Source organism: Lissotriton helveticus, chromosome 8 (assembly GCF_964261635.1).
Source record: "Lissotriton helveticus chromosome 8, aLisHel1.1, whole genome shotgun sequence".
Lineage (NCBI taxonomy): Eukaryota > Metazoa > Chordata > Amphibia > Caudata > Salamandridae > Lissotriton > Lissotriton helveticus.
Window position 1 is genome coordinate 1,296,078,043 of NC_136069.1, and position 16,466 is coordinate 1,296,094,508.

General features: G+C 39.5%; 1 protein-coding gene across 2 annotated transcripts in view; it reads left to right on the plus strand.

The window, feature by feature from the left end:
• The window catches only part of CYBB (cytochrome b-245 beta chain), a 113,961-nt gene that overhangs the window by 63,982 nt on the left and 33,513 nt on the right, over positions 1–16,466 (plus strand). For both annotated transcript variants that reach the window (XR_013599948.1, XM_078658259.1), the window contains exons 8-9: positions 7,093–7,185; positions 12,262–12,515. Coding sequence is in view for 1 of the 2 variants with exons in the window: in XM_078658259.1 (XP_078514385.1) it covers positions 7,093–7,185; positions 12,262–12,515 (347 nt within the window). In the remaining variant the exon portion in view is untranslated. The remainder of the gene's footprint in view (positions 1–7,092; positions 7,186–12,261; positions 12,516–16,466) is intronic.

Here is a 16,466-nt window from a genome sequence, read left to right on the forward strand (position 1 = left end):
GGAATTGGTAAATTCAGAATTGTGAGTGTTAAAACTCTCATTTGCAAAAAGAGCAACCTGTTGGACTGGGTTCTGTTTTTGTCTCTGGAAACAATTCACATTTACTCTGGGCAACTCATTTAAATTAATTTTAGCATTTTCCATATTTTGTGGGACCATCTGTGCTTGAAAAATTTCTGCCATTGGTACCTGTTTCTGAACTGACATTTGCATTTGCTTAACTGGCATATTTTGCACCTGCATTTCTCCATGTTTTTGTGCATCATGTTTAAATTTAGTTTTCTTCTTCCAATGCTCAAATCTGTTATAAAGATGGCAAAAGGACACATTTTCCAGCAGTACAACATCCATACCTGAATTTGCACAAACCAAAACACCTTTACTTCCATCCTGTGTTCTTTTAATCTGTACCCAATCAACATCCTTTGCTAGCACTCTGCCCTTTAGGAAATAAATCACTGCTATATTTTCCTCCATAACAACAGAAAATGATGGTGCATTCATGCAAACCCTTTTCATTGTCTCTTCACTTGGCCTTTCCACAACTTTAGATTCAAACCACAATTCTGTTTGCATGGCAATGTAAAAGAACATTTCCAAATGAATGCACAACTCTTTTAAAAATTCATCAAATCCATCAACTTGTGGGTACCACAGCATAAATTTGTCTCTCAATTGTGGGAATGTGTTCAGAAATGCTGCAAGTTCACTTTTATTCTGTGGCATATGAACATACATTTCTCCCACCTTTTCTCTCAATGAGTAAGCAAAAGCTTCTCCCTCATTCTGCTTATTATTTTTCTCAATTATATCTGGTGGCTTCTTTTCCTTATCAATTTTCCTTTCTAGGTCTGGTGGTTTCTTCTCATGTTTTCTTGCCCACTTGTCTCCTAATTTCTCAAACCCATTGCAATTGAAAATATATTTTATTTCTGCAATGTGCAAATGCATTCCTGAAGAACACATTTTCTCATTTGCTTCATCATCCATGTGTACCCTAAAACTTTTCTGAAATGGAAAACTTCCTGAAACATCATTTTCATATTTTTGAGCCAAATCTGTCAGTCCATAATGTGTAGTTAATGCACATGCAGCTGTTTCCTTACTCAAGGAAATTAATTCTTTTTCCTGACACTGGTTCACATTTTCATTATTTAAACAGCAGGGACAGTTAATTTCTTCATGTTCACATGTTGAATTTAAAACACTAAGCTGTTTCTCTTTTTCAGGGCCTGTGTTAATATGTTCCCCCATGTTTTCTATATTTTTAATTACTGCTGCTTCCTCAGAGCAGGTTTGAAAAATCCCATTTTCAAATATATTTATTTTATCCTGGGCTGCAGATGTTGTAAATACCATTTTTCTCTCACCTTTCAGTGCTTGGTGTACTTTCTGTTCAATAATCTGTGTGTTCTTAGTTTCTGAAATAAACCCTGGCAAAATCACTGATTCTGCAGCTCTTTGAACCTTTTCAGTAGGGACCATATTAATTGGGACAGTCATAATTTTTCTAGGCATTATCTGTGCATCTGCAGTTTGCAATTCTTGGACTAAATCAGGCACATTTAAAGCAGTAACACCTGGAGGTATCACTTTCAGTACTGAATCAACAGGTAATGGTTCAATATAAAATGTCTGCACAGTTCTCTCAGTCTGTATTTCTCTCTGTTCAACAGAAGCAGTAGCCCCTGTAGTATTTACTGGTGCACTATTTTCAGTATTTTTCATGGGAACCACATAAAGTGGTGGACACTCAGTTAACAATGCATCCATTATTTCATCCCCTGAATTATTATTTATTTGAAGCTCTTTTTCAGCATTAATTCCCTTCTCCTGTATATGGTGCTTTACCTTTTCATCCTCACTTGCTTTCTCTCTTGCTGCTTTTTCCCACAGGCTTAAGGCCTCAAATTGTGCAGCTTTAGATGGTGTCTTTATTTCACATAACACTTCCCTTAATTTGTCAATAATTTGCAATTCAAAAGTACCATCTTTTGGAAACCTCAAAGCACCCTCTTTTTCAGTAATCTTGCACCATTGTTGAACCCACATACATGTGTTTTGTCCCAAACTGGTAGACATAAAATGCACAGGAGCATCACCAATAAAAAACGAATTTTTCACCTTACCTCCTAACAGCTTCTTTAAACCTTCAAACAATTTCATTTTTGCAATAGTTCAATGCAATTTCTTTTCTCCAAAGCTGTCAATCTAAATTTCAGTCAGTTTTACTCCTACCACTGACCCACCACAAAATCTTACTGCAATATTTCTCTTAATCAATAACTCTGTTAGTAACAACATAAATACATTCGCTACTCTGTCTGTTGTGCTAAATAAAGGATAGATTATATTCACTGCGAGTAACACATTCCGCTTACCCTTCACAAAGTAAGACTTTCCGTTTACTCTTCAAACACTACAGGTAAATCCCTTCCGCTTACCTTTCACTCAAGCTCAGAAGAACCTTCTACTCCTTTGGACTTATCCTTCAGGATATATCTTAGTCCAAAGTTTCACCAGCGAACACTTTTGCTGTCAATCAAGCTCAGAAGAACCTGCTACTCCTTTGGACTTATCCTTCAGGATATATCTTAGTCCAAAGTTTCACCAGCGAACCCTTTTGCTGTCAATCAAGCTCAGAAGAACCTGCTACTCCTTTGGTGTGACCCTTTCTAGGTGATATCAGACCAAAGTTTCACCAGCGAACTCTTTGCTATTAATCACTCACACAGAAAATAGTCCCTAATTTAACACTGCCAGCCCTCCTTAGCTTCTCAGTGTTATTCCAACAGACGAGTAACCTCAGTGCAGTGTGGCTTCCATTTACCACCCGCTATTCCTTCCCGGGATTCCACAGGTGTGCATACCTGCGTGTTCCAGACAACATAGAACAAGACACTAACTGAACATGAAGAGTTAAAACATGTAATCAATAACCAAAAAATTATGTCCTATGAAATTACCAATATAATCAATAACACCATCAATTCAAAATGAGCAAAATGTCACCAACAGTAAAAAAAATCCTTACTATTTTCAACACTTCAAAAATACATGCTAGCATATTAACACCATTTCACAACCCTATTGATACTCACACCACTTCTTGCATCACCTGCCAGTACTGCTTTGCCAGTCTTCAGGTTCTGAGCATTGGAGTCAGGAATCAGGACTTGGACATTTATCTAACTTGGGCAAATATTTTATTTCCCTCTTAAGGTCAATGATCCATTAGTTGAGTAGTTGATGGTGAAATCAATAATTACTAATCACCAAACTAATCAATAATGACCATCCTCTGCTTACCAAAAACTGATGGAGAGCGGTAATTTCTTCTGGTAGTTTCTCAATTCAAAACCCTCATGCTACCTCTAATTTACCGCTCAAAAGGTGTTGGGCCCTTCACACCATGTATTACCTTCAGGAGATTTTAATAAAGATGAACAGTCAAAATACAATTATTATTGTAAGCCAATAAAGAGAGTTGTTGAGTATTTTAAAGGGTTTTATTTTCTAGTCAAAAAGTTAATTTTTCTCTGACCCTTTATTCATTAGTAAAATATCAATTAGGTTACAGAATTTTGGAAAACAGGAAAAATATCAATAATACAGAACACATTACAGTCTGCATATAAGCATTACATGTAGTTATGAAAATGTGGCGCAAAATTTCAGTCACAATTCTTAAAGAGTTTCTAAGAAAAATAGTCTTGCAAAGCTAATCAATAATTAAATAGTTGGCAAAAAATCTCCCATTAAGAGAAATAAATGCATAAGACAAATACATCTTTTAGACCTAAAAAAGTTTAGCATCTATCCTGATCCACTGCACTCTCTGTCTGTCTGTGTCTAAAGAGGAAAGCAGCCCGCCCTTCACAGGCCTCAAAGGAATGTGGCGTGAAGTGCCAAGATATGACGTGGAAGCAAGAAACCTCCCCCTGACACTCCTCGGACGCAAGCCCGCCCTTCAGCAATCTCCCGGGACGTTTCTCGTACCTAACCCATAGAAGCCAGCTGAGCTGAGAAAAAAGAAGAAGTGGAAGTGGTGGCTCCCATCCAGAGAGGACAGTATTTATACCATAATTATTGGCAGAGTACACAAAGATGTAACATTTTTCAGGAGAACCTTACGTGATTGGTCAGTCATAAAGGCATGAGGTCACACTTCCCTGACTCATTCTAAAAACCTGACTTCACTAGTGTTAACAAAAGAAGCATACATGAATAAATACATTTATAAACATTTGCAACATTTACTAGGAAAAATGTTTCAATCTAATTCATCCTTCTTCCTTCTCAGCGCAGTAGATGGATACTTTTAACTAACTGGTACATTGGCAGAATGACAAGAATGTGCAGTTCACGCTGTTCTTGTCATGAGGAAAGCTGCCACAGTCTGCGCATGCTCCCTTCTCATTAAATTGAAAGTCAAAGCCTTGATGGATTCACAGGCAGCCATGTTTTGTGTAGGCCCCAAAAATAAAACAAACACAAAGATAATATTAATTTCATGTAAATCAGTCCATTATGTGTCCCAAGTGCATTATTAATTCACACACATTATAAAAAGAGGTGTTATTAACTGAAAATGTTTATCAAAATATGCAACAAGTCAAAGTCTATTAAGACAGGAATAATACATTTAGTTTACATGGATGTGCTGGGAAGAGAGAAACACATTCTATTAAAAATCTTCAAAGGTAAAAAGGCCACTTTTTTCTCTACATTGCAAAAAAACACATGTTAATTTAATTCAGCAAAAGCATTTTCAGTCTGAAGTGAATAGGCCTCACTTTTCATGTTTTTCATGTGCCATGTTTTTAACCTGCACCAAAATGTGCGTGGCAATTTAAATGCAGCCTGTCTGAAGCACAAAAAATAAAACAATGCATGACTGCAGATGAAATCTGCTCCATCAGTAACAGCCCTGACTTTTAAAGTTTTGGAAAAAGCATAGGCCTCAATGGCTCACCTTATGTACATTGTGATTATGACACTGCTGAACAGGTAGTCAGTCATTGTGTTTATTGCCTTTTCATATCTTTATGAATATTTTCAGCATTATCAGCACATGCTTATTCTCAGTGCCATCTCTCCTTTTTGTTTTCCACCTTCCCACCCCTTTTCTTCCATTGTGAAGAACTCTGCAACGGGAAATTAAGCCTCGTCTGCAAATTCACATTTTTCTCTGAAGGAAAAACGGCTTTCTCTATGAATAATGTGTTTTTTTACACTACAAAATGCTGAGGTGATTCATTCCTCTTCAAGGCTAATCTGGCATTCCCACCCCTTGAGTGAGATTTTACAAATGGCAATGTCTCCAAACTCGTGATGTAAAAATCCACAGTAGTAAATGCATTTTCACTTGCTATGAATCCATTTATGGGTTCATGGCAGGTGTCAAATAACATTGCGTGGATGGTCCAGTATGTTGATTTAGTTCAGGCTTTGGGCCCGTGTTTGCAGGCAATGTCATCAAGTACAGTTGCAGATGATGGGAAGGTCTTTGAAGATGAGGGCATCTTGTTATACAGTTACATTGCTGGGGGCAGGCCAGTCTTTGGTTCCAAAAACTACAAAGCTACAGAGGTTTTCCCAAAGTATAATCCTGACAGTGAGTTCTTGCTGTCTTCCTTCTTCCTCCAGACTGCAAGTTGCTTCCAAATAAACAGGGCCATGGCGGAAGTTTTCGTACAATCCAAACCTATGCCAATGTGGTAAGCTGGGCTCCACTCACCACAAAAGGTCCATATCAAACTGTTCCAGTTTCACAGCAATGTGACGCACTTCCTCCTCTGAGCCGCTAGCATGAATAGGCCAATTTTTAGGTCATGAAAAGGCCAAGTTACATGCAATGCTTACAGTAGGTAAAGCACTTTGAGATTCCCCCTTCGTACCCTAATGCATGACTATATCTCAAAGTCCATCTTTGATGAGGACCAATTATGTGCCCAAGCATGTCAATGTAGAGTAAACACCCTGGTCCTTATTTATGAAAAGTGTTGCATCGCTGGGTGAAAACAGTGATGCAACACTTTTCATAGCACCAGCCTTGGACACCATTGAAGTGCTATATTTACTGTATGGTGCTCCACGTCGCAATGATTTACAGATACGTCAGTGCTCCTGACGCATCTGTAGTTGCAAAATCGGTGCATTGCTGGAGTGTGTCTGACAACAGATGCATCTCATGCAATGTGTCTTTTCACATGGAGCTTGCCCTATGTGAAAAGCCCTGCGTCACTTAGGTGTAAGGATTTGACGTAGTGGCGCCGTACACTGTGTCACTTCTACGTGGCTTTCCTGCATTGGAACGCCCACCCTGCATACATTATACCTGTCGCATGTACAATGTAGCGCAGGGGTTTACAAAGTGATGCATCTTCCTAAATGCGTCACTTTGTAAATATGGCGCAGTGTGGCACTTTTTCTACGCTACCATAGCGTCACAAAAAGTGAAGCCATGTCGGCATGTGGGCCTTCTTAAGATGAGCCTGTTTTCCCTCTACACACAAGGGATGTAAAATAAGAGGAATTATTTTTCTCCTATAACTTTTGTTATTAAGAATTATTAAAAAGTCTACTTCCAGGTCACCTCTCTGCAAGTGAAAACATATCTTCTAACATGACACAATTTCCAGGAGCTACCACAAGCACGGAGTCAATAGTTTCTTCTGTCATTTCACAGTATACTGTGTTGGTCAGTGCGTTGGGCTTGCTACTATGCTCACTGCTTCCCACTATTGTATTACTTCAAACTGTGTGTGGTAATGGGCTGAATTCAGGAGCTACAGTTGTCTGGAGGACTATTGGCGACTGCGATTCCATTTCTTCCTGGTCACTAGCTCTCGACCCTGATTCCCACTTGGGCCAAGCCTACATAGGAGAGGAAAGGCCACGCCGTGTGCAGCCTGTTCTGTGTTCCACAGCATGAACAATCACGCTGCTTAGCTCCCCCGCCCAGGTGCTCTGCAGTAACCTCAGGGATCAGAAGACGATGACACAACAAACACTTCTTGCAGTTGTTTTTTACTTCCCTTTGCCTTTTCTTAAAATTACTAATGATAAACATGTTTATTCTTTTTACAGACATGGAAATGGGTTGTTGGGCCCATGGCATTGTATGTCTTTGAGAGATTGATACGGTTGTGGAGGTCACACCAGAAGGTCGTTATCACAAAGGTTGGTAATAAAAGGTTATGATGCTAGCTGTTTCCAAAATTAATCGAAGCCTGTGAATGTGCATACACCTGAGCAGTTTGCAAGAGGAATAGGTAAACACGCATTGTCTAAGCTTCTAGGTCTGAGATTGGTGCAGTCAATGCCAATCTGTTAGAACTACCATATGAAACACAAACTTTTGCCGGAACACTCCAAATACACCGTCTCTTCGCCCTGACTTTCCTTTTACAAATAATTGTCATCAAATTAGCTGACTAAAAGAAGAAAATGAAAATTACAACTCCCTGATGTCAGTGGTTTGTAAGATGTAAGCCGAAGATCAAGAACATACTACCTAGCATACATGAAGCAAACTAGCAAAACATATACTATTTTTGTATCCCAGACTTCAAATTAAATGTGTCTTGACATTTTATAAGATGAAAAAATACAAGAAAAGAATACATATTCGACTGGTGATTATGATGTCTTATTTTCACGTTCTTGCTATCACACGAGTTACATATTTTTGTCATTTGCAAACAGTACTCAATTTCCTTTTCATTTTTTACAATCCGTGGTTGCTTGCATCTTTTAATTTTAATTATAGACTATTTATTTGTTTATTTACTTATATGTTTAAATATTATCAGGGGTTCATGCTTCTCGAGAGCATATGAGCACAGTGAAAGTTAACAACGTGTTTCATTAGAGGAATCATCAACAGTCTCAGCAATAAATCAAACCACATATTCTGGAGATGTACCACAATCATCCGAGCCTTTACCAGAGTTCAGCTTCAGGCCCCTAGGAAGAAAGTTCAAAATGTGAGGGCAGCCCTCGAAAATGGTTGGTGCTGCACATGGAATGTGTTAAATTGGGGGCTTACGAGTATGAGTGCAAACCTTCTTCAGAGGCATGTTGGCCATGTAAGATTTTAGGTAAGTTTGTGAGGTGTGAGGGTTTGTTATGATGTAGAGTATTGTGTAAAGGCAATCCAAGGTTAAACTTGGAGTCTGCCTCAAGAGGAAGGTAGTAGAAAATAGTGAGGATGGGAGATGCAATGTCATATGTTTTTAAGAGAAGGCTGAGCTCGGTGTGGTGTGGAAGGCAGCTCTCAGGGGATTTGAGTGTGGATTGTGGTGCCTGCGCCACAATTGCATATCCAAACTCTAGGCATAGTCAATGCGTGTGCTGCTGATTTGAGTTCATCAGGTGTTAGAAAAAGTTTACGTTTCTTTAGCGTTTGTAGGTAGACGTTTGCTGACTTTGAGGCTCAGTTTATATGAGGTATCCGGGAATGGGGTGTATGAAGCATAAATCCCAGGGAGATCACAGTGGGGAAGAAAACAGTCGAGAGGTCTATAGAGGTTAGTTTCTGAAGAAGATCCAAGTGGAAGAAGCGTTTGGAGATAGACGAGAAGAGTATTAAGGGCCTGATTTGGACTTTGGCGGGCAGGGTTACTCTGTCGCAATCATGACCGATATCCCGCCTGCTGCATTACAATTCCATTTCATCCTGTCGAACGTGCAATATGGCGAACAGGATATCCATCATGCTTACAAAGGGGTAACTTGTCCCCTAAACAGGCCCTCTGTCATTTGTAGGCTGATTTGAATAGAATTGTTTGTCATCTAAATTTGCACTTTAAAGAGCGCTTGTCGTAGCGTGAAGATCCTGTGTGCCGTTAGAGTACTTGTGTAATAATACCCCTCTTCCTGCGCAAACAGGTCACATTTTTTCAACATGCACATTGAAGAGTATAGATGTTCAGACTGAACTCAGAGGTACCCCTCATGACACTAACATGGAAATGGAAGTGCAATAGCCAGATTTTACTACTTGGGATCACTGTGATAAAATGGAAGAAAGTCTATTCATCACTATTCACTGGACTTCCATGTGGTGTCCCAGTACTGAAAAAGGCACTCATCTTGCTCAACTTTGTTAAATGCTGCTGTAAAGTTTTAATACACGTTGGCATGAATCCCTTGTATTCACAAACCTACAAACCTCACTCAGATTTTTCAGTGTAACTGTCTCCACACTACGTTCTTTATGGCATATTAATTTCGTCCTGAGAAAATAAAATATATTGAAGGTGAGCAGACAGGAGGTAGAAATGAGAAAATGAACAATGCAGAGATATGGAAAAAGGTCGGTGGAGCACTGTGAACATGTAGAAGAAGGAAAATACCACGTCTTTTGAGCTACTATTATAGCTATGGAGCCCCCTACAGATGTAGGTCTAAATACACTCGCAGACCTCCAGGCTGGAGTACTCCACCTCACATGTACCCAAGCATTCCCCACACATATCTCTCCATGCAACATGGTTAGGGTGTCCAGATCTGAGATGCAACAGACATTTTCTTACAGAGAGTAAGCATTGTGATACAGGTAAATAGGTCTTTATCATGTGGAAAGTAGTCCCCCACTGTAACAAGTAGATACATCTTTAGTGGGGCATGGCAATTCATCTCAGCCTAGTATGCTGCTGGGGCAACACATCAATCACATACATCACATACTAAAGGACTCATGTTTCACATATCACTTGTGCAGAAAAACAGCAGGTTTGCTAGAAGAATGAATTGAGTAGCTGGATGGCACATGGTTTCTGCACCAAGGAATTTTGACCCTATAATATATGCACAGACTTATAGTGTGCTTGTCTTTTCCCCTTCTATACTGAAAAAAACCCCATTGTTTAAAGTATGAGCTTTCTCCAAGGCTCCAAAGCATTGATGGAAAGTAACCTTCATCAAATATGAAGGTAGATCTCTGTTTCCAAAAGTAAAGATGCCTACCACAAAATATTGAACGTTGACTTATAGTAAGAAACGTTTTTTTGTGACTCATAGGAAGTATGTCCTCTGAAAATGTTTAATTAAGATTTGTGGTTTTAGATTAAAACTGATAATAACCGATAAAACACCATCGTTGAGAATATTTGCTTTTCAGCAGTAACTGAAAACCCTGGAGTTTGCCGCACTTTCTACTGCTTTGACACCCTCTTTTGTCAGACTGAATAAGTTCAACCCCTACCTCTAAGCTCTTTTCTGTGATGAATGCTTCCATTATGACAAACTCGGGCCACTGTAAGCCACCTAATAGGCCCATATAACCATTTGCAATGTCCCTGGAACCCTTGGACCTTCCTCACTTCTGGTTTGGGAACTTGGCTTACCTCATGTGGCTTAAATTCACTGTCCACTATAAGTTGCTATGTAGTGACAAAGAAGTTCGCAGCTAAACCTTGAACAGTTTCTAACTCCAGGGCATGTGGTGACTCCATGATGCCAACCTCTTTCAATGAGAGTATTACAGAATTTGACTTTCTCAAAGCTTTGATATTAGGGTTATGGACACAGCTCTAATATCGAGTTTTTGGATACAAAGATCACTCTGTATATGGATGCCTCCAGAATCACTGTCCTCCCATAAAACATTAGACCCAGCACTCCTGTTCCTAGGTTTACTTCATGGTGGTCTAAACATCATGCCTATATGAGCCATACAGAAGGAGCCATATCATGAACGTCATCAGTGCTCACGTGCAAACCCAGAAGGGCTTTGTGCCCTGCTTTTCTGACATTGTGCTGCTTTTACCACATACACTAACTCAGAAAATTTAAAGTTAGTCTATGAGCTGTAGACAGTACAGCTCAGAAACATGAAGAGGGAATCAATGTGCTGTGTTTCCTAGTGTTTACTGCAGGCAGAGCAATTTCAGGCAAACAGGCTCATAGTACCCTTCTGAACCTACACGCTAAAGTAGAGCACATTCATGAAACAGCCCCAGGCCACAATATCCCTTAGACATGGTCCACAAAATGTATAGTAAACTTCATTTATGGTGTGAACTGCACAAGTAAATGACCCAAGACATCCTGCAGGTTATAACATGTATTTACTGTGTCAGCTGCTTCCTAATACAGCAGCACAATTTGCTGTCATCAACATCCCTATAGCAACCAGGATGCATATTAATTCCTTATCAGGCTTCTAGCCTATACGCAGACAGAGCAGGGATAGGCAGAGGTCAGTCAGTAAAAATACATTTATTATACCATTTCTTTCTCTGTATTTTGACACAAAGAACAGTGCAGTGTGCTATTGGTTTGCAATCACAAAGCACCGAGCATCCCAAAATATATATCTCATGCTTTAGGTGGAAAATCTCATTCAGGTGATCTTTGCCATTTGTCTAGTTAACAGAGCAGAAGGTAAGTGTGAAATGCAAACCATTTTCGTTTATCTACTACAAACTAATCTTAATGAGATCCAAACATATATCTATTCAATCACATGATTGATATAGTGTGACACTGGACTACAGAAAACAGAGATTTGAGTATAGAAAAAATACAAGATATGGAGATATACATCTCACCAAGTTACATATAAGTGGAGTTGGGTATAGAAAATCTATACTTTGATATTTTGGATTCTATTTTTGTTACCTATATGTGCCTCCCTTGATTCCCTTGATTCGATATTCAGGGTGGACACCTGATTGATACACCTACATCTTTCACTAGGCTCTGGAAATGCTAAACATTACATTTGCTTCTGGTATCAACCAACTCTTTTTCAAAGAACTATTCTCTGTTAGCTATTTCATGGTGAATTAATGTTGATACATACTTTTCAAAATGAATACTTTCCTGGTCTATACGTTTTACTATTCTCATCATGCTGTATCATCAGATATTAATAAATGTTCACGCTTACTATAATTATAAATGCACAAACTGCATACCAAGCAATGATAAATTAAAAGAGTAGGACAGATATCTGTAAGAATGCATTTCTTTTGCATTGTGGTGTATTTGCATTTTAATATAGATTAACCACTGATCATTTAGAATAACTAAAAAAATACTATGGCAAACTGATGTACTTGTGAGATAACATTTTGATACTCATTTTGCCATTCGTTACAAAAAAATGAAACAGCACAAGAAGGTCACAGGTTAAAAGATGGATGAATGTGTTCAGGGTTTTTGAAAAGTTAATTGCAAATAGATATGCTCCCTTGACATCCATTTGGTTCTCCCATGAAAGCTTTGTTTATTCATTTTGTATGCTAGGTCGTCACTCACCCTTTTAAAACAATTGAGCTGCAGATGAAGAAGAAGGGTTTCAAGATGGAGGTTGGTCAGTATATTTTTGTTCAACTTCCTGTGGTGTCAAAACTGGAATGGCATCCTTTTACTTTGACATCTGCCCCGGAAGAAGATCACTTCAGCATTCACATCCGAATAGTTGGAGACTGGACAGAGGGTCTGTTTAAAGCTTGCGGAGGTGAAAAAAAAGAATTCCAGGAGGCGTGGAAAATGCCAAAGTGAGTGAACAAAAACTTTACTAATTAAAGTTATTTTATTATGTATTGGAATGTAAACGCTTTACCATGAACACAAGCCCAGAAAATACTATTTCCTTGCAATCACGTGTGTGAAGCATTTTGCTAGAAATATGCCACTCTCTTATGGTCTTCAAAAGATATACACCTTCATAAATATCATTAGACTGAAAAGGTTATACTGCAGTGCCTAACTTTTTTTCCTTCGATCACACTGACACTGATGCCTCAAATTGGGTGGGTCAGAGTCACAAAAGGTAGCCAGTAATTTATTCCCACAGGTTTCCTCCTACTTTTGGGGTACATTTCCCGATTGCCATAGCATTCACAAAATATTCCACACCAACGGATGGCAATCTCCTACCTAGTTCTGAAACTCCTTTATTGGTTCAAATTCTCCACATTTGACATTCTCTTTTACTCTGTTTGGAAGAATGAAAAAATCAGGAAATATTTTTTAAAACAAGTGCTAGAAAAAATCTAAACACTAAACGTTAATTGCAGAACTGCTTATGCCGGTAAATTAACTTTTCCTTCTTTTTGTTTTCTTTTGTGTTTGTATTCTGAACCTAGCCTGTCACCACAGAGCTTACTCAAATGTCCTTCTACCGAATGTTTTGTAGGGGGTTATGAAAGATTTGGGGCTATATGTATCATCAACCTGATTTGCGATTCTCAAATAGCAATTTTTTAGAAATCGCTATTTGAGAATCGCAAATAGGGATGTATGTACAAAATCGCAATTTTTTGAGATTTCTTAGTATTCCTTAATTGCGATGAGCAAATTGCGAATATTAATTAAGGAATACTTTCCCATTCATTTCTATGGGCCAGGAGGCCTATAGGAATGAATGGGAAGTTATTCTCAATTTGCGATTCGCAATTTGAGAATCGCAAATTGAGAATAATTTCAAGGATGCAGGGGTGTCCAAAGGAAATCAGCAGGGCACCAATGAAATCAGCATGGGTGCACATGTGGCGCACATACATGACCTAAGGGCATGTATGTGCCTCACATTGCACTTTGAGAAATGCAAAAAAGTGCATTTTTCAAGGAATTCGCAAATTACCACCAACTTGAAGTTGGTGGTAATTTGCGATTCCTTAAGGCCAATTTGCATTTTTTTTATGCTTCATACATTGCATTTAAGGAATCGCAAAATTTGCGATTCCTTAAATGCAATCTCAAAATAAGGAATCGCTAATTTTGCGATTCCTTATTTTGCCCGCAGATTTCTTTGATACATACCATTTTGCACTAATGCGTTCGCAAATGCCGAAATTCTGCGAATTTCAGCGTTTGCGAATGCATTAGTGCTTGATACATATAGGCCTTGGTCACATGCCATACCTTGTGCTTTGAGATCACTGGGCACAGCCACAGGTGGTGCACCATCAGCTCTAGAAATAAAGGACCTGGACAGGCGGCGTTGCCGGATGCTACACTATTCTACTATATCATACAAAATAGAATGTATCACTCACGATGTCTTACACACGTCCACTCCATGACAAACTTAAGTTATCGTTTGGTGCTAGACCATCCCAGAATGCCGAAGCTTGCTGCTAGAACCGCTGACCCTTAAAAAGGAAAGATGTATGGGTCAATTCTTTTCCGGAAGTGTCATGGAGTGTGTAACCCCTTACCTCGGAACCTATGTGCTGCTGCCTCGCAGAAAATCTTTAAATATGAACTGATAGTCCTTCTTTTTTAAAAACATTTTAGTTCATCTCTCTTCCACGTTTGAAACTTAATTCTCTACGTAGATTTCAATGGACACCTTTCTGTACATGGCAACTGTCCACATCCAGTTACTCAAATATTTATGACTGCTGTACTTTATACCTGACTTTAATGCTCTTTGTCTATTGTAACTTTCCCTACACCTTTGGATGGCATAATTCATATGCCCTGTGTAATTATATGTTTCTTTTGAAAAACACTCTAACAACTTTGGGTAGTGCCCTTGCTGTATAACACCACATAAATAAATACACTCTGCACATGAACACAGGACATGCACAGTATATCCTAGATGATACAGGGGATGGATGTAGGTTGAGGGAACATCGCTGAAGCTCTACATTCTGTCACTGCTGCGTATGGCGGAAGACAAGAGAAAAAATACTGAGGGAGCAATGGCATGACAACCTCACTCAAATCAAAGCACTTGGCTCTACACACAGATGCCTCATTGCCACATCTAAAGTCACCTTCTACACACGAACATCAGTGAAGTGACTGATCGAAGTAAATCACTCTACAAGTCAGTCAAATACCTTGTCAATCTGCTTCATAGTCCACCGGTCTACAAGCAGGCATGCCTTCCTTGCCTCAATACACTCAAAACAAAGCTCTCCCTACCCTCTAGAAATAAGGATAGAACACCACAGAATGTGTCGTGATATCTGATAAGGACCAGTCCTGGTTTCATTACCAGGAGATTCCTGATCTACCACAACAATGTATCCGTATTCATCCTGGAAATGGATTGGCTCCTAGACTTAATTGCCTCTTTTCACCAAAGCAGCACTATGAAGTCACCATTGTCACTGATCAGTTCTTTATAAAGCAATTAAATATATCAATAAACGACAAAATTATTTCACAGGCACAATTCCATCAATCACTTCTTCATCAAGATGATAAACTAAACAACACACGTTGACACACTTTGCCTCCTAGTCCCACTATATCCCACCTAAGTGGACAGTCTTAAAACTCCTCTTGCACATAAAATTCACCAACACACTAAACTCTCTCAAGCCTGCCTCCTAAGAAGATGACATCTTTCTTTCATCTGCCATAAAAAAAACATTGCGCTGTCCTCACACTTCTCCTCAATACAATCAAACTCTTCCTGAACCAAGGAACCTCCCCATATCAGCTCAAAATAAGATAGCCCATTCACCTGCTGAAAAAATGTCACTCAGAACCCAGACAATCTCACGAGCTTCCACCAATAACCTAAACTACCTTTCATTGAAAAAATCATTGAGAACACAGACTGAATTCAACGACAAGAACATATTGGCCAAAAAATTAAGTTCTTCCTCATGAAAAAAGTAAAACCCTTCCTTATCAAATGCATGGAGAACATCCCCAGCTACATTACAAAGGCTTTATTGCTCATCTAAAGCCTAATTGCCATTCTTGTATCCAATTTTCTATGGGTATGAATGTATTAATTGAGGGATAGGCACCTCTCAATGGATTGACATAAAAAGAAGTCTATGATGGGGCCATTCATGTCACAGGGATATATGGAAGGGAATTTAGCGGATTTGAGCTGCTTGCAGTCTATTGGACAAATGCCATATGGATACAGATGCACTAAGAATTTGAACCCAGCATGAGCGTAGGCTTCAAAAAGTCTCCTTGACAAAGAGCAGGATTCTGGTTGTCCGTGTAAGGTAATGGTTTGTGCTCAACAGCTGTTCCTTCAATGCATCCCACTTGGGTTATTTTCTGCTAATTAACTAGCTTTTTACACAGTTTAACTAACAATTTTAAAAGCTGCAAAGCAGTTTCTGCCAAGGCACAGGTTAAAACAAAGACAAGCGCTGCTGCGGCGTCTATCGTTTCGACGTGTCCGCTGCGCGGGACGTAGTGGCTCAGCCTAAGAAGGCACCGGTCCCGCCTCTGGCGGCAATGTTACGCCCTCGGGGGGCCGGGCTAGAGGTCAGGAACGCCCTCCACACAAGCGGCACAAGCCGTGGTGGAACGGGGCGGCGACCTGGTAGAGAGATTCAGTTTCTACAGGTAGGCTTTTTACACAGTTTAACTAGCAATTTTAAAAGCTGCAAAGCAGTTTCTGCCAAGGCACAGGTTAAAACAAAGACAAGCGCTGCTGCGGCGTCTAGCGTTTCGACGTGTCCGCTGCGCGCGAGGTAGTGGCTCAGCCTAAGAAGGCACCGGTCCCGCCTCTGGCG